Source organism: Equus quagga, chromosome 17 (assembly GCF_021613505.1).
Source record: "Equus quagga isolate Etosha38 chromosome 17, UCLA_HA_Equagga_1.0, whole genome shotgun sequence".
Taxonomy (NCBI): domain Eukaryota; kingdom Metazoa; phylum Chordata; class Mammalia; order Perissodactyla; family Equidae; genus Equus; species Equus quagga.
Genome location: NC_060283.1, coordinates 14,084,456 through 14,108,578, shown reverse-complemented (window position 1 = coordinate 14,108,578; position 24,123 = coordinate 14,084,456). Strand labels below are relative to the sequence as shown.

Here is a 24,123-nt window from a genome sequence, read left to right as displayed (position 1 = left end):
ATGTAGATTGTGATTATGATGATCACCCCTTACCAAGTATAAGGCAATTTAGGGATTTCCTTATTTTTTAAATCATAGCAGCAGTCTTCAGGGAGGCTGCCGTTGGGGTAAATTTTTATCATTTCTCCTTTATAAATATAGATATTGACGTTCAAAGAGCTTAGAGGCTGATCTAAAAAGAATGAGCAGCAGATACAGAACTAGAATTCTCATTAGTTGATTCCAAGGCCAACAGTATTTATCTCTTCAATTTTTCCTGCATCTAAAGAGCTTTAAACTTTTTGGCCAAACACTAAAGAAAAATATCCCAGTAGGGTGCTTACTTTATTTCACAGGCTGAATTTCTGATTTGAGATGCACTCACATATGAAGGTGCTGGACTTGCATGTTGTATTGTTCAGGGAGTAAGGTAAGTCTACAAATCTACTAGGTCAGATCTACTGTCTGCATAAATTTGCCTGGATAGAGGTAATCAGGAAAATGCATCAAGGAAACCATTTCTCTTTCAATTAACTCAGAGCTTGGACTTGAATTTTTTGAATATTTCCTGTATCTGTTTTATAAAACCAGAGGTTATGTGTCTAAACACTGTAGAGATCCTATTAGAATATGTATATTTATCATGTGACATAGAAGAAAATCACGAGAAGAATTTGAGTCTCTGTTTTGCTAATTATAAGCTTTTATGACTTTGGACAAATTATTTAGACTATTTCAATCTCAGTTTTCTCTTTCAGGGAATGTGCTAATAGTAGTTATCTTGACTACCATGTTTTAACTTTATTTTTCCTCCAGGAAGATATTATATTGAAATCTAAGATTTTACATGTGGAAAAGAAAGTTGGCAAAAAGTTTTGAAATGATCCCCAGCACAGTGGGTTTTTTCCCCCAGAATTTTAGAAATCTCTATTTGTGCTATTGACTCAAGTGGGTAGTTTTTTACAGAATCAAGAGGGTGCCCTAGTCACCCTGCTCTGGATAAGTGACCCTCATAGCACTAGTATCATGAGTGAACTCTGCCCAGAATCTCCATGCTTCTGTCATGACCCTCACCTGTCTAATCACCTTTCCAACCCCTACCCTTACCTTGAGACCCAGCAGTCTAACCTCATTATTATATTTATTGCTATGTCACTCATCAAGAAACTGAGGATTGTCACATCGGCCCTCAGTTTCTACAAAATAATGTCCATACATCTCTGTATATCCCCTTTACTGATCACAACTTTCACTCCTGCCCAACTCCTGGAATCATTCCACTCTGGACTTTATTGTCAGTCATCAACATAACCAAATATACACTTTACCTCTCCTCTGAAAGTTACCTTTACCTACCTGGTCTAATTGAAATCTGACTGTGTTCTGGGACAGTGCTTCTCTTGTATCCATCTCAAGTGGTAGCAATTTTCCTCCTTATCACCAAGTCTCATTTTTTTGACCTTGTAACATTTGTCTGTCTAAACTCCTCCTCTGGTGGTGTTATCTAATCTGGTGGATTTAATATGATACATGTATGTTGAACCATTAGAAATTGCCAACATTGTTCAAAGTAATATAATATGAAGCAGTCAGCTCTCTCTTCTGAACTTAAGACTTGTATATTCAATTATTTATGCAACACTTCTACTTGGATGGCCAAAAGGAATCTCAAACTCAATGAAATAATCTCTTTTCCTCCTTTTCCCAAACATCTGCCTCTTCTACATCATTCCATGCATCACCACACAAAAGTAGGAATCAACACTGACCTCTCTCTTTCTCTAATACCAATATTCAATATATCAGGAAACTCAGCCAGCTCAACTTTTGAGATATATGCAGGATAGAGTAATTTTTCATTTTCTCTCTCAGTACCACCTTGGTCTAAGCAATCATCATCTCTTACCTAGAATATTACAATCACCTTTAATTTTATCCCGCTAAATTCAATTATGCAACAGATATACCAGAGTGATCTTTTAAAAAGAGAATTCAGAATATGTCACTTTTTCTCCAAATCTTATGAAGCTTTCCAATCTCACTCAGAATACAAGCCTAATAACTTAAAGTAGTGTATGAGGTGATGACAGTTTCACCTTGCTGTACCTCTCTGACCTAATCTTTCCTTCCCTCTGAAGTCTTATTGATGTTCTTGTCCCTGGAACAATATCGGTTCCTGGAACAATGTTCAAACACCAGAACCACGCACATGATGTTTCTTCTTCCTGGAGCACCGTTCCCCCAAATCTACTGAAGTCTTGCTCCCCTGCTTTCTTCAGGCATTTGCTCAAAAGTCTCATTTTTATGAATAGGTCTCTCCAAGACCACCATGTTTAAAATTATATGCACTTATTTCTAACCTTACCTATCCCCCAGTTAGCTTTTTAAAAGTTTTCCAGACATATTATATACTTTTCCTATTCATTTTATTCTATATCATCCTCTTTTTCTAAAATGCAGACTGTACAAATTGCTGCTTTTCCTTTTATTTCTAGTACATATGGCAATGTATAGTAGCCACTCAAGAATTATTGAATAAAATTTGTGACTGGATCAAATATTTAATTGCTGTAGTAGAAATTAATCTCTTAACTATTTAGCTAAAATTTTAGAGTGGATAAAATTTTCAGCCTCCATTCTGGGAAGATTCTTGATTTAGAAAAATAAGTGGAAATTTCCTAATAGGACTTTATATAGGCTTCAAAAAATGCCCTTATATAGTTTCTAACTTCAGTGATAACGTATTCATATTTGTATTTTTCTTATCTGTGATAGTGGAATCCTATGTTTTTCAGGTTCTGAGAATGGAAGGTTAATGGGACAAACAAACAAAAAAAAACCCCAACTCGTCTACACATTGAATTCTCCAAGAAAAGATACATTTATTGAATGCTTGTTTAGTGCCAGACAATAGTATTATCATCATTTTACAGATGGGAAAACTGAGGCCTGGACACATTAGTTAATCAAGGTGACTCAGAAAATAAATGGATTCTTGGTTGTCCCTGCTACCAGATAGACCGAATCCTCTGTCTGAATCATTGTATCTAGCAGCTTACAGAGTCAGAATTTGCATTATCAACTTAGTCTGATGGGAAAACCGCTAGCACAGTGATGTTACACATTACCCACTTCATTGATTCTGTGCATGATGGAGCCTGGATTTGCATCTTTTAATATGGCTTAAATATGGCTCCAGATCAGGGATATCTGAATGCAAAAGTTAAAAACTGTGTAAATGAAATAAAAGTTAAAAATATTATTTTATAAATGTCTTTATTCCCTGTACATGGATTTCTACTCTTTTCCCACTATGTGGCAAATTATGTACCCTGTCTACTGTGGACATGTTTTAACTATCTTTCGCTGTCATATAACACTGTTCATGACACAATGGAAAAGACAAAAATGACAATTGAAGTAAAATCAATTGTTTCACATTAATTTTACCAAGCTATTCTAGTTTAGTGTGAAGAATAATTTGTGATTACTTTGTAAACTTTGAATTGAAAGTCTAACCTGTTCCAGTTAGCAACTAATCTGATGATCTTGCATAAATACTTTCTTTTCTTCTCTTTACCTTAATTCAATAATCTATGAAATTAGGAGATTGGGATACATTATCTCCAGCTCCTTTTATCTGGGATATTCTATGATCTGTGAATAACTTAATATTGCATTTAGTTGTCATGGCCATGATTTAGATCTACAGACTCCTGGAAACAAGTTACTGCAATACTGAAATAAGGCACAGAGTGGACATGCTGATTGATTTCAGCAGTCTTCCTTCCATTTATCATTCTGATTCTGTTTTCTCATTGCTACAGGGGAGCCACATAATTCCTAATTCATCCCCATGGAGAACAGTACAGAGGTGACTGAATTCATTCTTGTGGGGTTAACCGATGACCCAGAATTGCAGATCCCACTCTTCATAATCTTCTCTCTCATCTACCTTATCACTCTGGTTGGGAACCTGGGGATGATCAAGTTGATTCTGTTGGATTCTCGTCTCCACACTCCCATGTACTTGTTCCTCAGTAACCTCTCTCTGGTGGACTTTGGTTATTCCTCAGCTGTCACTCCCAAGGTGATGGCTGGATTCCTCACAGGAAACAAAATTATCTCCTATAATGCTTGTGTCACCCAGTTCTTCTTCTTTGTAGCTTTTATCACTGTAGAAAGTTTCCTCTTGGCCTCAATGGCTTATGACCGCTATGCAGCAGTATGTAAACCCCTGCATTACACCACCACCATGACGACAAGTGTGTGTACACGTCTGGCTATAGGCTGCTACTTCTGTGGGTTCCTGAATGCCTCCATCCACACTGGGAACATTTTCAGGCTCTCCTTCTGTAGGTCCAATGTGGTTGACCACTTTTTCTGTGATGCTCCTCCTCTCCTGACTCTCTCATGCTCAGACAGCTACATTAGTGAGATGGTTATTTTTTTTGTGGTGGGTTTCAATGCCCTCTTTTCTATCCTGGTCATCTCGATCACCTACCTGTTTATATTTATCACCATCCTGAGGATGCGCTCATCTGAAGGACGCCAGAAGGCCTTTTCCACCTGTGCTTCCCACCTCACTGCTGTCTCCATCTTCTATGGGACAGTTATCTTCATGTATTTACAGCCTAGCTCTGGGCACTCCATGGACATAGACAAAATAACATCTGTGTTCTATACTATGGTCATCCCCATGCTGAATCCACTGGTTTACAGCCTGAGGAACAAAGAAGTCAAGAGTGCCTTTAAAAAGGCTATGGGGAAGGCAAAATATTCTATAGGATTCATATTTTAATTGTATTGATTCTACAATAAAGCAGCTTCATCCACTTCAGATCCATCTAGGAAAAATATTTTCATGTCCACCTCCCAAATTTCTGAGTTCCTGTAGTAATCGCCCCAGGTATTTTTTAAGTCTACAAAGCAAAAGTCTTAAAAATGTGAGACCTAGGAATAATAGGCTAAGTAAAATTACCCATAAGCATAGAATCTTATTTTAAAAATTCTTCTTACTAAACATGTTCACCCACACTCCCACATGAACATATGCAGTCATATGTATGCATAAGTATGTTCACACACGTATATCATTCATGAGAAACTCATGTAACCCACACACATATAGATGGAGACATACATGAGCTAGACCTATTGTTATATTAGAACTTAAAACAATTACTTTGGTGTTGGAGAACATATTATTAGTATAATTAGTTTGACATTTAATGGACGTAAAATAGATATGATATACATAAATATTATGTATTTGGTTTTTAAAAAATATATTTCAATTTATCCTTTTGCATATGAAAGTGCAATAGGTTTTATAGTTTTACAAAATAACCTTTATGAAAATAGTTCCAAAGACCTTGAGTGTAGAATTATTGTTCTTTGTTTTTATTTTTATTTATTTATTTTATTAACTTTTTTAAAGATTTTATTTTTCCTTTTTCTCCCCACAGCCCCCTGGTACGTAGTTGTATATTTTTTAGATGTGGGTCCTTCTAGTTGTGGCATGTGGGATGCCGCCTCAGCGTGGCTTGATGACTGGTGCCATGTCTGCACCCAGGATCCGAACCATGAAACCCTGGGCCACCACAGCGGAGTGCAGGAACTTAACCACTCGGCCACGGGACCGGCCCCATCTTTGTTTCTATTTTTAATGAAAATACATTTCTTTACATTGGCATCTTTTTCTTAGCTAAATTTCCGTCTTAATAAGTTATTATCTAAAATTAACGTTTATTTGCTAATTTTAATTGAGAAATATGTCACAATATAGGAAGAAGAAAAGGATGATAAAGGCATATTTTAATCAACTTAGAAATATACCGTTTAAGTTTTAAATTGCAAGCACCAAGAATTACAATAGTGTTAATAATGTTTATATGTAAATGCTATGAATTTTTTTAATGTATAAACCTATTAATATTTTGAGTCTCACTATGTTAAAATATTTAAATCTATTTCTATTCCATTCCTTTCCTCACCTCTTGGAAGTCTTTGGCCATTATTTCTTCAAATACTCTTTCTGCCTCTTTCTTTCTCTCCTTTTGGGAATCCCACTATACGTATGTTGGTACTGCTGATAGTATTCCACCTGTCTCTGAGACTTGCTTACTTTTCTTCATTCTTTTCTTATTTCTGTTTCTCAGACTGGATATTCCCAACCAATCTATCTTAAAGTTCACTAACTTTTTTATTCCTCCACGTTAATTTGCTGCTGATCCACTTTGGTAAATTTTATATTTCATTCATTTTTTTCTGTTCAAGAATTTCTATTTGTTTTTTAAAAATAATTTGTATATCTTTATTGATATTCTTTATCTGGTGAGACATTTTCCCATAGTTTCCTTCAATTATTTAGACATGGTTTTCTTTAGTTCTTTGATCAAATTTATATTATCTGAGTTAAATCTTTTTTTATTAAGTCCAACATTTGCATTTCCTCCAAGACAGTTTCTATTGATTATTTTTAAAAACCTTTGTATTGGCTATTCTTTCTTCTTTCTTTGTGTGTCATATTTATTTGTTGAAATACGGGGATTTCAAATAACAAAATGTAGCATATTCTGAAATAAGATCTTCCTTCCCACCTAGGATTTGTTGTTGGTAGTATGATATTTGTTTGTTTAGTGATTTCTTAACTTATTTATGTTAATTCTGTCTTCTTTGCTGTGTGTCACAACTGAAGTTACTATTCACTTAGCTTAGTGGTCACCTAATGATTGGATAGATTTTCCTAAACACTTTAAACCATTAATTCTTCCAAGCCTTGCACAGAGGTTTGTATGTGTGTGTTGGAGCATGCCTTCAATCATCTGGAAGTTTAAATTATACCTTAATCTACACTTCCTGCTTGTCCAGAATCTCAAAGTCAGTGGAAGATGAAAGATAAACTCTTTCTCAGGCCTTTTCTATGCATGCACATAGCCTTCCACATGTGTGTGATTTTTGTGATTCCTAGAAATATATTGGAACTTTTCAAAGCCCCTTACGGGTTTTTCATTTCCTTAAAAATTATTTTTAAGATTTTAGTCTGATTATTGTTTGCCCCATTGGTGCTGCTGTCATAGGCAATTACAGTCATAAACAATTGCCACTCGATGTTTCAGCTACTATGGTTCTGAGTCTGCTGGTTTTCAAGGCTACCATAGAACTGGGAAATAGGGAAAATTCAGATGCCACAAAGCTCACTATTATTACTTAGGTTCAGCCATTTTTCTTGAATAAACATTCCTTAGATTGTCACAAGCCTTTCAGTAATTCTAGTGTTTTGAAAATTTTTAATTTTGAAAGCTTTTGGCTGTGTTTTCAACTTTTATGAAGGAGCATATTTTCAGTGGCCCTTATTCTATCATTCTGGAATTGTTTCTCCCATCCTATTTAATGTAAACTTCCTTTCTTATACCTTTCAGTACATTGTTCTATTCTTTTGGTAATACATATTATAATTTGTAATTATATATTTATCTGTGAGTTTAAGTTTTTTTTTTTTGAGGAAGATTAGCCCTGAGCTAACTACTGCCAATCCTCCTCTTCTTGCTGAGGAAGACTGTCCCTGAGCTAACATCCATGCCCATCTTTCTCTACTTTATATGTGGGATGCCTATCACAGCATGGATTTTGCCACGTGGTGCCATGTCCGCACCCGGGATCCCAACCAGTGAACCCTGGGCAGCCAAGAAGCGGAACGTGTGAACTTAACTGCTGCACCACCAGGCCTAAGTTTTTAATGTTTCTCTCCCTATTACATCAAGGAATATTTGTGAATGAAACATATCTCTTTTTCTGCTCCGTATTCTCAGGATTTAGCACAATGGCTACCACCTAGTTGGGATGCAATGAGTACTTTATTGGCTTAATATATTTATGCATAGATGAATGAATATGTCTTCTTAATATCATGATAATTAAGTTCAGTTGTTGAAAGCGGTGCTGCTTGTGCCTTCCTGGAGAATTTATTGACCTTTCTCTCCTGGTGACCATGTGACGTTACTAACGAAGGTAATGTCAAGTTGTTGTTATTCTTAAAGATGTTCTGTGTTATCAAGAAGAAATGAGTTTTGAGTGTCTACCTAAAATGCATAAAGCTGGGATCAGCTTCACTACCACTCTTACAAAATAATTGCCAGAGTCTCTGCAATTTTACAACTTTTATTGAACTCACTAGAGAGCTGAGATCACAGGGCAACTAACTAAACCAAACTGTAATAAAAGACGGGCATCTCCAAAATGAGATAGGACAAGAGCACTTGTCTATTTGTGATAGATGCTTCTGGGTTCCAGACTCACTGATAGAATTCGGCTAGCTTTTTAAATTAATTACTAAAGGCTGAGTGTGTCCTAACATGAGAACACAAATCTCTTGTGAATGCAGATACAGGGGAATTTGCACTCATTTACATGTTGCTCTCCACAGACCTCTCTTGGTGCTTGCAAGAACGATTGGTGGCAGGGCGAGATTTTTGAGAATGCTTCTTTCATGGTGCACGCCTAGGAGAGGGGAATAGCAGCCACTGCCAAAAGAGCAAGAGACTCACCCAGATTCTTCTCCCTCACCTTTCCATGGAATAATCAATTTAAGTCACTATGGCCCTTATGTGCTGATAAAAATTTATTAGAATTGATATAAGAGAAGAGAATAAAACACTCTACTCATTGAGGACAATGTCCTGGGACAAGACCATAAGGGGTCTACTATACTCAGAGTGGGTCAGGATCACTGAAAAGGACCTCATCTCTGAGAGGTAGGGACAAAGTTCCCGTGTTAGATGAAGGCTATGTCAGCACAGTAGAGAAGGGACCCTACTATCCACAACCACACTAAAACCATAGACTAATAGGTAAACATTATTTAGCAAATAAAAACAGTCTCCTGCTAGGAGAGGGCCAAGAGCACAGAGATTCTTTGCGGAAAGACTTAAAACTGAGGGGGAAGCAGATATTAGGTAATATTTGTGGGTAATTCAACTCCCATCCTGAAACGTGGTAATGCAAGAGGTACATAAAGCCTCTTCATATGTGGTTCACTGATGGTGACTATAGAAACAACAAAATCCAAATCCAGTTCAACTCATAACCAGACTGACTCAACTGTCAACACAAAAGTTCTAGCGGAACAACAACGACAGAAATAGGAGTCTTATTTTCAGCCATAAAAAGATTTACTGTTTTATACAAGATGTTTGGCTTTCAAAAAAATTACAAGGAAATCAAAGATGCAAGAAAACATAATACACTGCTGAGAGACAAAGCAATCATCAGAATCAAATGCAAATATGACAGAGATAGAGATGCTATTTAAGAGGGAATACAAAATAAATATGATTAATACATTAAAGGTTCTTGTGGAAAAGTTGGAAAACATGCCAATCAGATGGGTCATTTTATCACAGGAATGAAAACCTATAAGAAATAATCAAATGGAAATGCTACAAATGGAAAAAAAAAAGCAGCAGAAGAATTTTTTCAGTATGCTCATTCTTTTTATTTCTGGGCCATCTGGTTTATTTTTTTCTTTTCCCCCCAACATTATTGAGATATAACTGCCATACAACATTGTGTAAGTTTAAGATGTGCAATATGATGGTTTTATACATGTGTATGTTGTTAAATATTTACCAAAATAAGATTAGTTAACAGATCCTTCATTTAACATAGTTGTCATTTTGCTGTTGTTGCTGTTATGGTGAGAACATTAAAGCTCTACTCTCATAGCAACTTTCAAGTATACAATACAGCATTGTTAACTATAGTCACCATGTCGTACGATAGATCTCAGGAACTTATTCATCATAATAGAAAGGTTGTACTGTTTAATCAACATCTCTCCATTTATCCCACTTCTCAGCCCCTAGAAACCACCACTTTGCTTTCTGTTTCTATGAGTTCAGTGATTTTAGAGTCCACATATGAGTGAGATCATACAGTATTTGTCTTTCTCTCTCTGGCTTACATCACTCATCATAATGCCCCTAAAGTCCATCCATTTTGTCACAAACAGCAGGATTCCTTCATTTTTATGGCTGAATAGTATTCAATTGTGTGTATATATACCTATATACATACACACACATGTATACAGATAATAACATATATGCACACATTTTCTTTATCCATTCATCCATTGATGGGCACAGATTGTTTCCATATCTTGGCTATTATTAGTAACGCTGCAATGAATATGGGAATGCAGATATCTCTTCAAGATAGTGATTTAATCTCTTTTGGATGTACACCTAGAGGTGGGATTGCTGGATAACATGGTAGTTTTGTTTTTAATTTTTTTGTGGAACCTCCATAACGATTTTCATTGAGGCTGTACCAATATACATTACCACCAACAGTGCAACAGGGCTACCTCTTTTCCACAGTCTCACCAACGTTTGTTATCTCTTGTTTTTTTGATAACGTATTCTAATGTATATGAGGTGATATCTCATTGTGGTTTCAATTTGAATTTCCCTAATGATTAGTGATATTGAGCACCTTTTCATGTACTTTTTGTCATTTGTACAACTTTGGCAAAATATCTACTCTAGTCTTCTGCCTACTTTAAAACTGAATTATGTTTTTTGCTATTGTGTTATATATTTTAGATATTAATCCCTTATCAGATAGACAGTTTATGAATATGTCATCCCATTCCGTATATTGCCTTTTCAATTTGTTGATTGTTTCTTTTGCTGTGCAGAAGCTTTTAAGTTTGATGTAGCCCACTTGTGGATTATTGCATTTGTAGCTCATGCTTTTGGTATCATATCCAGAAATCACTGCCATGACCAATTCAAGGAGATTTTTCCTATGTTTTCTGTAGGAATTTTGTGGCTTCTGGTCCTATGTTTAATTCCTTAATCCATTTGACTTAATTTTTTGAGTGGTATAAAATAGGAATCCAATTTCTTCTTTTGCCTGTGTTTACCAATTTTCACAACACTGCCTATTGAGGAGACTATCCTTTCTCCCTTTTCAAATATTAGGTGATCATATCTGTTTGGGTTTAGTTTTGGGTTCTTGATCCTGTTCCATTGGTCCATGTGTCTGATTTTAAGTTAGTAACATGGTGTTATTTTTTTTGTTGCTTTGTAATATATTTTGAAATCAGAAAGTGTGATGCCTTCAGCTTTGTTTTTTTCTCAAGTTTGCATTGACTACTTGGGGTCTTTTGTAATTCCCTATGAATTTTAGGATTGTTTATCTATTTATGTGAAAATTGCCATTAGAATTTTAATTGGGATTGCATTGAACCTGTAGATGGCTTTGGGTAGTATGGACATTTTAGCAATATTATTTTTTTCTCATCTATGAACACAAGATATCTTCCCATTTATTTGTGTTTTTTTCAATATATTTCATCAATGTTTTATAGTTACAGGTGTACTGATCTTTCACTTCCTTGGTTAAGTTATATCCTAAGAATTGTGTTATTGCTGATGCTATTGTAAATGAGATTGTTTTCTTTTTATGTTTGCATTACATAGCTCATTATTAGTACATAGAAATGCAGTGGATTTTTGTTATTTGATTTTGTATCCTGCAACTTTACTGAATTCATTTGTTAGGTCTATCAGTTTTTTGTTGATGTCTTCAGGATTTGCTATATACAAGATCATGTCATCAGCAAATGTAGACAATTTTATTGCTTCCTTTCTGATTTGAATGACTTTTATTTCTTTTTCATGCCTGATTATTCTGGATAGGACTTCCAGTACTATGTTGAATAGCAGTTGTGAGAGTGGGCAACTTTGTCTTGTTCTTGATCTTAGAGGGAAAACTTTAAACCTTTTACCACTGAGTATGATGTTAGCTGTGTTCTTGACATATACAGCTTTTCCTATGTTGAGGAATCTTCCTTTTATACGCAATTTGTTGAGAAATATTTTATCACAAAAGAATATTGCATTTCATCAAATGGTCTTTCTGCTTCTATTGATGTGATCATGTAATTTTTGTTTTCGTTCTATTAAGTGGTGTATCACATTTATTAATTTTCATATGTTCAAACATCCTTGCATCCCAGGAATAAATCTCACTTGATCATGGTAAATGATCCTTTTAATGTGCTGTTGAATGTGGATTGCTAATATTTTGTTGAGAATTTTTGCTTCTATATTCATCAGGGATATTGGCTTGTAGATTTCTTTTCTTGTAATATCGTTATCTAGCTTTGGTATCAAGGTAATGCTGGCATCATGAAATAAATTTGAGAATGTTCTCTCCTCTGCACTAGCTTGGGAGAGTTTGAGAAGTGATGGTGTTATTTTTTCTTTAAATGTTTGGTACAAGTCACCCATGCAATCATCTGGTCCTGGGCTTTAATTTGTTGGGAGTTTTTTATTTACTGATTCATTCTCCTCACTCATTCTTGGTCTGCTCAGAATTTCTACTTTTCATGATTCAGACTTGCTGGATTGTATGTTTCTAGGAATTTTTGCATTTATTTTAGGTTGTCCAATTGTTTTGATATATAATTGTCATAGTATCCTCTTATGATCCTTTTTATTTCTGTGGTATCACTTGTAATGTCTTCTATTTCATTTATAATTTTATTTGAGTCCTCTCAATTTATTTTCTGTTAAGTCTTGCTAAAGTTTTGTCCATTTTATCTTTTAAAAATCCCCTGTCTTAGTTTCATTGATATTTTCTGTTGTTATTCTATTCTCTCATTTATTTCTGCTCTGATCTTTGTCTCCTTTCTTCTGCTAACTTTGGGCTTAATTTGTTCTTATTTTTCTAGTTCCTTGAGGTATAAAGTTAGCTTATTTGAAATTGTCCTCTTTTTTTGAATGTAGGTGTTTATCTATGCATTTATGAATTGTCCAGTTTCCTTTCTGTTATTGATTTCTGATTTCATGCCATTGTGATTAGAAAAGGCATTTGATATGATTTAGATTTTCTTAATTTGTAAAGACTCATCTTGTTGCCCAACATATATGATTTATCCTGGAAAATGGTCCCTGTGTGCTTGGGAAGAATGTGTATTCTGCTGCTGTTGGATGGAATATTCTTCATATGTCTGTTATGTCTATTAATTCTATAGTGTTATTCAAGTTAACTGTTTTCTTATTGAATTTCTGCTTGAGAGACCTATACAATGTTGGAAATGGGATATTGATGTCACCTACTATTATTGTATTGCTGTCTGTTTCTCCATTCTCCTTTTGTTAAGATTTTTTGATATATTTAGGGGCTCTTATGTTGGTGCATGTATATTAACAATTGTTATTTCCTCTTGATGAATTGAATATTTTATCATTATGTTCTGACTATTTTGTCTTTTGTGAGAGATTTTGACTGAATGTCTGTCTAAGTATAGCCACCCTTACTCTCTTTGGTTACCATTTGCACAGAGTATCTTTCCCCACCCTTCTTTCACTTTCAGCCTCTGTGTGTCCTTAAAGATAAACAGAGTCTCTTGTAGGCAGCATGTTATAGGAAGATCATCTTTTATACATTTAGCCTCTCTGTGCCTTTTCATTGGAGGATTTAATCTATTTACATTTAAAGTAATTATTGATGGTAAGGACTTACAATTAAATTCTGTTAATTGTTTATTGATCATTTTGTAGTTCCTTTTTTATCTCTTGCTATCTTCCTTTGTGATTTTATTTTGTAGTGGTATGCTTTAATTTCTTTCTATTTCTGTTTTGTGTATTTACTAGAGGATTTTCTCTTTGTGTTTACTATTAGGTTTTCATAAAACATCTTATAGAGATCAAATTCTATTTTAAGCTGATAACTACTGCCTTCAATTGTATACAAAAACTCTACACTTTTACTCCCTCCCTCACATTTTAAGCTATTGATATCATGATACTCTTTTACATTGAGTATCCATTAACAAATTATTGTAGCTCTAGTTAAGACTTTCATACTTTAACTTTTAACCAGAGTTAAAAGCAATTTATACATAATCATTGCTGTATTAGAATATTCTGAATTTTACTGTATATTTACCTTTACCACTGAATTTTGTACTTTATGTTTTCATGTTCTTATTCATGTCCTTTTGTTTCAACTTGAAGAACTCCCTTTAGTATTTCTTGTAATGTAGATCTAGTGGTGACGAACTCCTTCAACTTTTTTGTCTTGGAATGTATTTATCTCACCTTCATTTCTGAAGGACAGTTTTGCTTGGCATAGGGTTCTTTGTTGGCAGTTTGTTTTCTTTCAGCACTTTGAATATGTTATCCGACTTCCTTATGGCCTGTAGTGTTTCTGCATTTATGCTTAGAAATTCACTGATAGCCTATTGAGTTTCTCTTGTATTTGATATTACTTTTCTCTTGCTACTTTCAAAAATTTTCTTTGTCTTTGACTTTTGACAGTTTGATTATAATGTGCTAAAAGTAATCTTCTTTGTGTTGTTCTTCCTTGGGCTTCCTTGTGTTTCATGTATATGGATGTTCATATCTGTCCCAAGATTTGGGAGGTTTTCAGCCATTATTTCTTTGAATAAGTTTTCTGCCCCTATTCTCTTTCTTTTCCTTCTGGGTGTCCCATAATCCATCTATTTGTTAATTTGGTGGTATCCCATAATTCAAGTATGCTTTCTTCACTCTTTTTTCTTTTTGTTCCTCTATCTGGCTTATACCAAATGTCTTGTCTTTTAGCTTGCTGATTCTTTCTTATGCATGACTAAGTATTCTATTGAAGCTTTCTTGATTTTTTTCAGTACTCTTTTTGTATTCTCCAGCTCCAAGATTTCTTTTCGGTTCTTTTTTTAATTGTTTCTATTTCTTTGTTAAACTTCTCATTTTGTTCTTGTGTTGTTCTCCTGATTTCCTTTTGTTGTCTTATTTTCTTGCCTCTCATTGAGCTTATTTAAGATGATTATTTTGAATTCTTTTTCAGGCACATCATAGATCTCCATTTATTTCAGGTCAGTTACTAGAGCTTCATTAGTTTCTTTTTTAGTGGTGTCATGTTTGCCTCATTTTTCATGAAACATATAGCCTTGCTTTGGTGCCTGTGTATTGGAAGGAGCAAACATCTCTTCTAGTCACAACAGATTGTTTTCAGTAGGTAAAGAACTTCACTTGTTGAGTCTCTTGCTGATAGTATGCGGTGGGATTATAGTCAAGCAGAATTGGAGCTGGGTTATGTGGTTGCTTCTGGTGTTATCTGTGGTTGCTGTGTCTATTACTAATGGATTCTGTCTGGTCCCTGGGTGCACTGGACTTCCTCCAGGATTTTGGCCAGTAAGGCTGAATGGTTATAACCACTCCCAGCCTGTGCCTTGGAACTGGGTGCATGCTTCTTTTACACTGCTAGGGTAGGGAGCCAAGGTTATAAGGGTAATTAAGGATACTTCTGAGGTGAGAGAGCATACACTTTGTAGTCCTCAGCTTCCTCATCCTTAAAATGTGGAGAATAAATATATGCTGTGTTTGTCATGAGGAGCAAATGAAAGCTCGTATATACTCTATATTCAGAATTATACAGAAAGCAGGGTTTTATGCATGTATGGGGCGTCTGGCTATGATCTGTAATTAGATGAGGCTGAGGCTTTGCTCTGACATCAGGCAAAGTTGCTTACTGGGCTTTTTGATGGGACAGACTGCTAGCTGTGCTGCCATTGGACAAGGTGGCTGGCAGGACTCCTTGGTCAGGTGGAGCCTCCTTCTGTACCTGCAGGTGAGTGGGCTACAGACTGTGCTTGTGGTTGGACAAAATTGTTATCTGGGCTCCCTAGTTGGATGGGGCCACAAATTATGCTTCACAGTGAGTGGGATCACTGGCAGACCTCGGTCTGGGTTAGACTGCAGGCTATGCTCAGCAATCAAGGAGGGCCATAGTATGGGCTCTGTTACAGGGCAGGCCTGTTGGCTGGATTCTGTAGCCAGGCAGTACCATAGTCTGGGATCCAAGGCTGCCCAGGGTCATTTTTCATGTTCCCTGGTCAGGTATGGCTGGAGGCTATGCTCAACAGTTGGGCAGGGTGCTAGTTTGGCTCCTGCCTGAGCAGGGTTATAGGATGGGTTCTGAAGCTTCCCAGGTTCTCTAGCCAGGCTTCCTGATCTAGTAGGGCTGCAGGCTATTCTTGGAAGTTGGCTGTGGCTGCTACCTTGCTCTCTTGCCTTGGTGCATCCCAGGATGTGTCAAAGGTTGCTTGGTATCTCAGGGCAGGCTTCTTGGTTGGGTGAGAATGGAGGCTACGCTCAGAAGTTGGACAGAGTTTATTATTTGCCTTCCTGCCTAGAAGGGCCATAATATGTGCTCATGACTGCCGGGTATCTGTGGCCAGGCTTCCTGGTGAGGCAGGACTGGAGGCTATGCTCAGTGGTTGAGTGCAACTGCATACTTGCTTCCCTTCCTGAGCAGGGCCATAGAATGGGCTCCATGACCAGTACAGCCCATTGGCTGAGGACCCAAACCAGGGAGAATGACAACAAAGATCTTTGTCAGATACGACCTCCTACCAGGCTCTGCAGGTGGGCAGAGGTGCTGGCTTGGATCTTTGAATGAGAGGTTCCTCCAGAAGGAAAGAACCCACCAAGGTACAAGTATGGATTGCTGTAAGCCCTTCCACTCTTCTCCACTGCTGTCTTATTCCCCTTGGTACAGCCCTCCTATTCCCACAAATTGTAATTCCCATGAATTGAAACCCAAGTAAGCCTCTCATGAAGCCTCCTGCAATGCTGAGGAAGTTAGATGTCCACCTTGAGCTCTCTTTTTCTCCCTTCAGAAACCATAGGCTGATGGGAGCCCCTCTCAGTGAGCATTGTGCTGGCCTGGGAGAAGAGTGATGTGCTCAAAGTGGAACCACTCTTTACCCTTTGATGCAATCCTGCTTGGTCTCTGTGGTCCAAGGAAGTGCTTCAGCCTCACCGCTGGGTTCTGGGATTTTTACAGTGGTTCATGTCTATGGACATTTGCTGGTTGGTCATCTTGTGAGGAAACAGAAGTTGGGAACCACCCATTTTACCACCTTGATGATGTCCATTCATTTTAACCATTTTAAGAGTACAGTTCAGTGGTATTAATTACATAATGTCGGGCAACCATCACCACTGCCCCATCTCCATAACTCTTTTCAACTTATAAAACTGTCTCTAAACCTATTAAATAAGCCCCCATTTCCTTCTCCCCCAAGTCCCTGGTAACTACTGTTCTACTTTCTGTCTCTGTGATTTTGACTACGTTAAGTACCCTATATGAATGGAATCATGCAGTATTTGTATTTTTGTGACTGACTTATTTCATTTAGTATAATGTCTTCAACATTCATCCATGTTGTAGCATACTGCGGAATGTCCTTCATTTTTAAGGCTGAATAATATTCTATTCTACTTACATACAAAATTTTGTTGATGCATTCACCTGATAATGAACACTTTTGTTACTTTCACCTTTTAGCTGTTGTAAATATTGCTGTTATGAACATGGGTGTACAAATATCTCTTTGAGACTCTGCTTTCAATTTTTTGGGGTATACCCCTAGAAGTGGAATTTCTATATCATATAGTAATTCTATTTTTAATTTTTTGAGGAATCACCATACTGTTTTCCACAGAGGTTCTACCATTTTACCTTCCCACCAACATTGCAAATGGGTTCCAATTTCTCCAAATTCCCACTAACATTTGTTTGTTTATGTTTTTCTCTTTTTATAGTAGCCATTCTAATGGATGCAAGGTGGTATCTCATTATAGTTTTGATCTGCATTTCTCTAATGATTCATGATTTTGAGCATCTTTTCTTAAGTTTCTTGGCAATTTGTATATGTTCTTTGGAGAAATGTCTATTCAAGGACGTTGCCTATTTTTGAATTAGATTGTTTGCTTTTTTTTGGTTATCGAGCTTTAGGAATTCTGTATGTTTTCTGGGTATTAATCCTTTATCAGCTATACAATTCAAAAATATTTCTTCTCATTCTGTGGATTGCCTTTTAACTCTGTTGATAGTGACTTTTGATGTGCAAATTTTTAAAATTTTTGTGAAGTCCAATTTGTCAATTTTTTCTTCTCTTATCTCTGCCTTTCATGTCATATCCAAGAAATCATTGTCAAATCCATTGTTGTGAATGTCTTACTTTTTCTTCTAGCAGTTTTATAATGTAAGTCTTAATTTTATGTCTTTGATCCAATTTGAGTTAGTTTTTATATGTGGTGTCAGGCAACTTCATTCTTTGGCATGTGGATATCAAGATTTCCGAGCACCATTTGGTGAAGAGACTGTCCTTTCCCCAGTGAATGATCTTGGTACTCTTGTCAAAAATCATTTGATCATTAATCTCCATAATATACAAAGAACTCACACTGCTTAACAACAAAAAAACAACCCGATCAAAAAATGGGCAGAGGACATGAACAGACATTTCTCAAAAGAAGATATGAATATGGCCAATAGACACATGAAAAGATGCTCATCATCGCTAATCATCAGGGAAATGCAAATCAAAACTACACTAAGATATCACCTTACACCCGTTAGATTGGCAAAAACATCCAAAACCAAGAGCGACAAATGTTGGAGAGGTTGTGGAGAAAAAGGAACCCTCATACACTGTTGGTGGGAATGCAAACTGGTACAGCCACTATGGAAAACAGTATGGAGATTTCTCAAAAAGTTAAAAATAGAAATACCCTATGACCCAGCCATCCCATTACTGGGTATCTATCCTAAGAACCTGAAATCAGAAATCCCAAGAGTCCCTTGCACCCCTATGTTCATCGCAGCATTATTTACAATAGCCAAGACGTGGAACCAACCTACATGCCCAGAAACTGATGATTGGATAAAGAAGATATGGTACATATACACAATGGAATACTACTCAGCCATAAAAAAAGACAAAATTGGCCCATTCACAGCAACGTGGATGGACCTCGAGGGTATTATGTTAAGCGAAATAAGCCAGTCAGAGAAAGACGAACACTATATGACTCCACTCATAGGTGGAAGTTAGTATATTGATAAGGAGATCTGATCGTTGGTTACCAGGGAAAAGGGGGGGTGAGGGGAGGGCACAAAGGGGGAAGTGGTGTACCCACAACATGACTAACAAAAATGTACAACTGAAATCTCACAAGGTTGTAATCTATCATAACATTAATAAAAAAAATCATTTGATCATACATGTGAAGGTTTATTTCTGAGCTCTCTGCCCTGTTCCATAGGTCTGTATGTCTGTCTTTTGGCCAATCCCACACTGTTTTGTTTACTGCAGCTTTGTAGTATCTTTTGAAGTCAGGAAGTGTGAGTTCTTTAGTTTTGTTCTTTTTCAAGATTGTTTTGACTATTTGCATTTCTTTGAGATTCTGTATGAATTTTAAGGTGGTATTTTCTATTTCTGTAAAAAACCCATTGCAATTTTGATAAGGATTTCATTTAATCTTTAGATCATTTTGAGTAGTATTGATGTTTTAACAATATTAAATCTTCCAATCCATGAACATGACATGTGAAATGTTTCCATTCTTTTATGCTTTCTTTAATTTCTTTCAGCAATGTTTTATAGTTTTCATTGTTCTAGTCTTTCACTTTCTTGTTTAAGCTAATTTCTACATTTTTTGTTGCTGTTGTTGTTAAAAGTGGAATTGCTCTTATAATTTCCTTTTCATAGTCTTCATTGCTAGCATATATTAATGCAATTGATTTTTGTGTATTGAGGTTGTATCCTGCTAGTATCCTGCTACTCTGATGAATTCTTTTATTATTTCTAACATTATTATTATTTCTATTTTGTGTGTAATCTTTAGGGTTTCCTGCATGTAAGATCATATCATCTACAGAGATAATTTTACTTTGTCCTTTCCAATTTGGATGACTGCATATTTTTTCTTTCCTAATTGCTCTTGATAGGACTTCCAGTACTATGTTGAATAGAAGTGGTGAAGACATCCTTTCCTTGTTCCTGATCTTAGAGGAAATGCTTCTAGTCATTCAGCATTGAGTATAGTGTTTTCTGTGTTTTTTCAGATATGATTTTTATTACATTGAGGTGGTTTTCTTCTTTTTCTAGTTCTTTTGAGCATTTTTATTATGAAAGGATTTTAAGTTTGTGAAATGGTAGTTCTTCTTCTGTTGAGATGATCATATGTGTTTTTTTCTTTCATTCTCTTAATGGAGTATAGTACATTGGTAAACTTTTATATGTTGAACCATCCTTACATTCTAGGAATAAGCCTTACTTGATCATAGAGTATAATCCTTTTAATATGTTGCTGAATTCCATTTGCTAGTATTTTGTTGAGAATTTTTGCATCAATGTTTACAAGGGATATTGGTCTATAGTTTTCTTTTCTTGGAGCATCTTTATCTGGCTTTGATAAAAGGGTAATTTTGGCCTCATAGAATGAATTAGGAAATATTCTTCCCGCTTCAATTTTTTGGAAAGTTTGAAAAGCATTAGTGTTAGTTCTTTAAATGTCCTGTAGAATTCACCCTTGGAGCCATTGAGTCCAATGCTTTTCCTTGTCAGAAGATTTTTTTATTACTGGTTCAATCTCCTTAATCATTATACATATATTCAGATTTTCTATTTACATGATTTAGACTTGGTAGGTTTTGCGTTTCAAGGAATTTGTCCATTTCATTTAGGTTATTCAACAAAAGAGTACAAGTGTTCATAATACTCTCATATAATCCTTATTTCTGCAGAGTCAGTAGTAATGTCCCAATTTTCATTTATCGTTTAGGTAATTTAAGTCTTTTCTCTTTTTTCTTAGTCCATATATCTAAAGGTTTGCCAATTTTGTTTATCTTTTTGAAAAACCAATTTTCGGTTCATTGATTTTGTGTATTGTTTTCTCATTCTCTGTTTCATTTATTTCTGCTCTAATCCTTACTATTTCCTTCTTTCTACTCGCTATTTCTTTTGTATATTTTCTAAAGCTATTTTCTTTGTGGTTACCATGGTCATTACATTTAACATCTAAAATCATAACACACTAACTTGAATTTATACCACCTTAATTTCAATAACACACAAAAACTGTTCTTTTACATCTTCATTTCCAGTGCTTTCAGTTTTTCATGCCACAAAATTACCTCTTTATACTTTATGTGCCCAAAAGCATTAACTAATAATTTTTTAATGTGTGAGTCCCTTAAACTATGTAGAAACAAGACTTGGATTTACAAAACCAAAGTTGCAATAATACTAGTTTCAAGATTAATCATTTTTGTCTTTAAATGTACATCACTTAAGTCCTGTAGAAAATAAGAATTGTAGTTAAAAACCATTGTTACAATAAAACCAGCTTTTATAATTTGCCACATATTTATCTTTATTGAGATATTTATTTCTCCAGATGGAGAAACAATAGAGAGGATCAATGAAACTAAGACCTGTTTCTTTGAGAAAATAAACAAAATTGACAAACCCTTGGCCAGACTCACTAAGAAAAAAGAGATAAGACTAAAATGTATAATGTTAGAAGTGAAAGAGGAGAAATTACAACAGACACCACAGAAATACAAAGGATTATAAGAGAATACTATGAAAAATTATATGCCAACAAATTGGATAACCTAAGAGAAATGTATAAATTCTTAGAATTGTACAACCTCCAAAAACTGAATCAAAAGGAACAGAGAATCTGAATAGATCAATCACAAGTAAAGAGATTGAAACAGTAATGAAAAACCTCCCAAAAAACAAAAGTCCAAAACCAGATGGTTTCTCTGGAGAATTGTACCAAACATTCAAAAAAGATTTACTACCCGTCCCCAAACTATTCCTAAATATTGAAGAGGATAGGATACTTCCCAATTCATTTTATGAGACCAGCATTACCCTGATACCAAAACCAGACAAGGATAACACAAAAAAGAAAAATTACAAGCCAATATCGCTGATGAACATAAATGAAAAATCCTCAACAGAACATTAGCCAATTGAATACAGCAATATATTAGAAGGATCATTCACTATGATAGAATGGGATTTATACCAGGGATGCAGGGATGGTTCCATATCCTCAAATCAATCAATGTGATACACCACATTAACAAAATGAGGAATACAAATCACATGATCATCTCAATAGATGCAGACAAAGCATTTGACAAGATTCAACATCAATTTATGATAAAAAAAAACTCTCAATAAAATGGGCATAGAAGGAAAATACCTCAACATTATAAAGGCCATATATGAAAAACCCACAGTCAACATCATACTTAACTGTGAAAAACTGAAAGCCATTCCTCTGAGGACAGGAAAAAGACAAGGGTTCCCACTCTCACCACTCATTCAATATAGTAGTGGAAGTTTTGGCCAGAGCAATTAGGCAAGAAAAAGAAATAAAAGGTATCCAAATTGGGAAGGAAGAAGTAAAACTCTCACTATTTGCAGATCACATGACTCTATAAATAGAAAACCATAAAGAATCCACCAGAAAACTATTAGAAATAATCAACAACTACAGCAAAGTTGCAGGGTACAAAGTCAATATTCAAAAATCAGTTGCATTTCTATACACTAACAATGAACCAGCAGAAAGTGAAGTCAAGAACATAATCCTATTTATAACTGCAACAGAAAAGAATAATATACCTAAGAATAAATTTAACCAAGGAGGTGAAAGACTATATACAGAAAACCATGACATTATTGAAAGAACTTGAAGAAGACATAAAGAAATGGAAAGATATTCTATTCTTATGGATTAGAAGAATAAACATATTTAAATTGTCCAGGTTATCTAATGCAATCTCCACCAAAATCTCAATGACATTCTTGAAGGAAATAGGGCAAAGAATCCTAAAATTTATATGGAACAACAAAAGACCCCAAATAGCCAAAATAAGCCTGAGTAAAAGGAACAAAGCTGAAGATGTCACAATCCCTGACTTCAAAATATACTACAAATCTATAATAATCAAAATAGCATGGATCTTGCAGAAAAACAGACACACAGATCAATGGAACAGAATTGAGAGCCCCAAAATAAATCTACACACCTATGGACAGCTAATCTTTGACAAAGGAGCCAAGAACACACAATGGAAAGTCTCTTCAGTAAATGATGTTGGGAAAACTGGACAGCCACATGCAAAAGAATGAAAGTAGACCATTATCTTACACAATACAAAAATTAATTCAAAATGGATTAAAGACTTGAATGTAAGACCTGAAACTACTAGAAGAAAACATAAGCAGTACACTCTTTGACATCAGTCTTCATATCATCATTTTTTCTTTTTTGAGGAAGATTAGCCCTGAGCTAACATCCCCCACCAATCCTCTTCTTTTTTTGCGGAGGAAGACTGGCCCTGAGTTAACATCCATGCCCATCTTTCTCTACTTTATATGTGGGACGCCTGCCACAGCATGGCTTGACAAGCCGTGCATAGGTGTGCACCCAGGATCTGAACTGGTAAACCCTGGGTGGCCAAAGCTGAACACGCAAACTTTGCTGCGCCACCAGGCCAGCCTCGTGTCATCTTTTGAATACCATGTCTACTCAGACAAGGGAAACAGAAGAAAAAATAAATAAATGGGACTTCATCAGACTAAAAAGCTTCTGCAAGGCAAAGGAAACCATGAACAAAATGAATAGACAACCCACCAAAGGTGAGAAAATGTTTGAAAGTGATATATCTGACAAGAGGTTAATTTCCAAAATATATAATGAACACATGCAACTCAACAACAACAAAACAAACAACTCAATCAAAAAGTGGCCAGAGGATATTAAGAGACATTTTTCCAAAGAATATATACAGATGGCCAACAGGCACATGATAAGATGTTCAACATCATTAACCATTAGGGAAATGCAAATCAAAACTACAATGAGATTACCTTACACCTGTCAGAAAGGCTATAATTAACAAGACAACAAATAGCAAATGTTTGAGAGAATATGGGGAAAATGGAACCATCATACACTTCTGGTGGGAATGCAAACTGGTGAAGTAACTATGGAAAACAGTGTGGAGATTTCTCAAGAAATTAAAAATAGATATACCATGTGATCCAGCAATCCTACTACTTTGGGTATTTATCCAAAGAACTTGAAACTGACAATTAAAAAACATTTATGTACCCCTGTGTTCATCACAGCATTATTCACAGTAGCCAACAGATTGAAACAACCCCACTTCCCATCAACAAATGAATGGATAGAGAAGATGAAGTATATATATATATACACAATGGAATACTACTCAGCCATAAAAAAG

At 35.6% G+C, this 24,123-nt stretch overlaps 1 protein-coding gene across 1 annotated transcript; it reads left to right on the top strand.

The window, feature by feature from the left end:
• The first annotated feature begins 3,835 nt into the window (after positions 1-3,835).
• Positions 3,836-4,780, top strand: LOC124229254 (olfactory receptor 5B12-like). The gene has a single exon (XM_046644389.1). It carries the CDS (start codon positions 3,836-3,838, stop codon positions 4,778-4,780), a length of 945 nt encoding a protein of 314 aa, XP_046500345.1.
• The last annotated feature ends 19,343 nt before the right edge of the window (positions 4,781-24,123 follow it).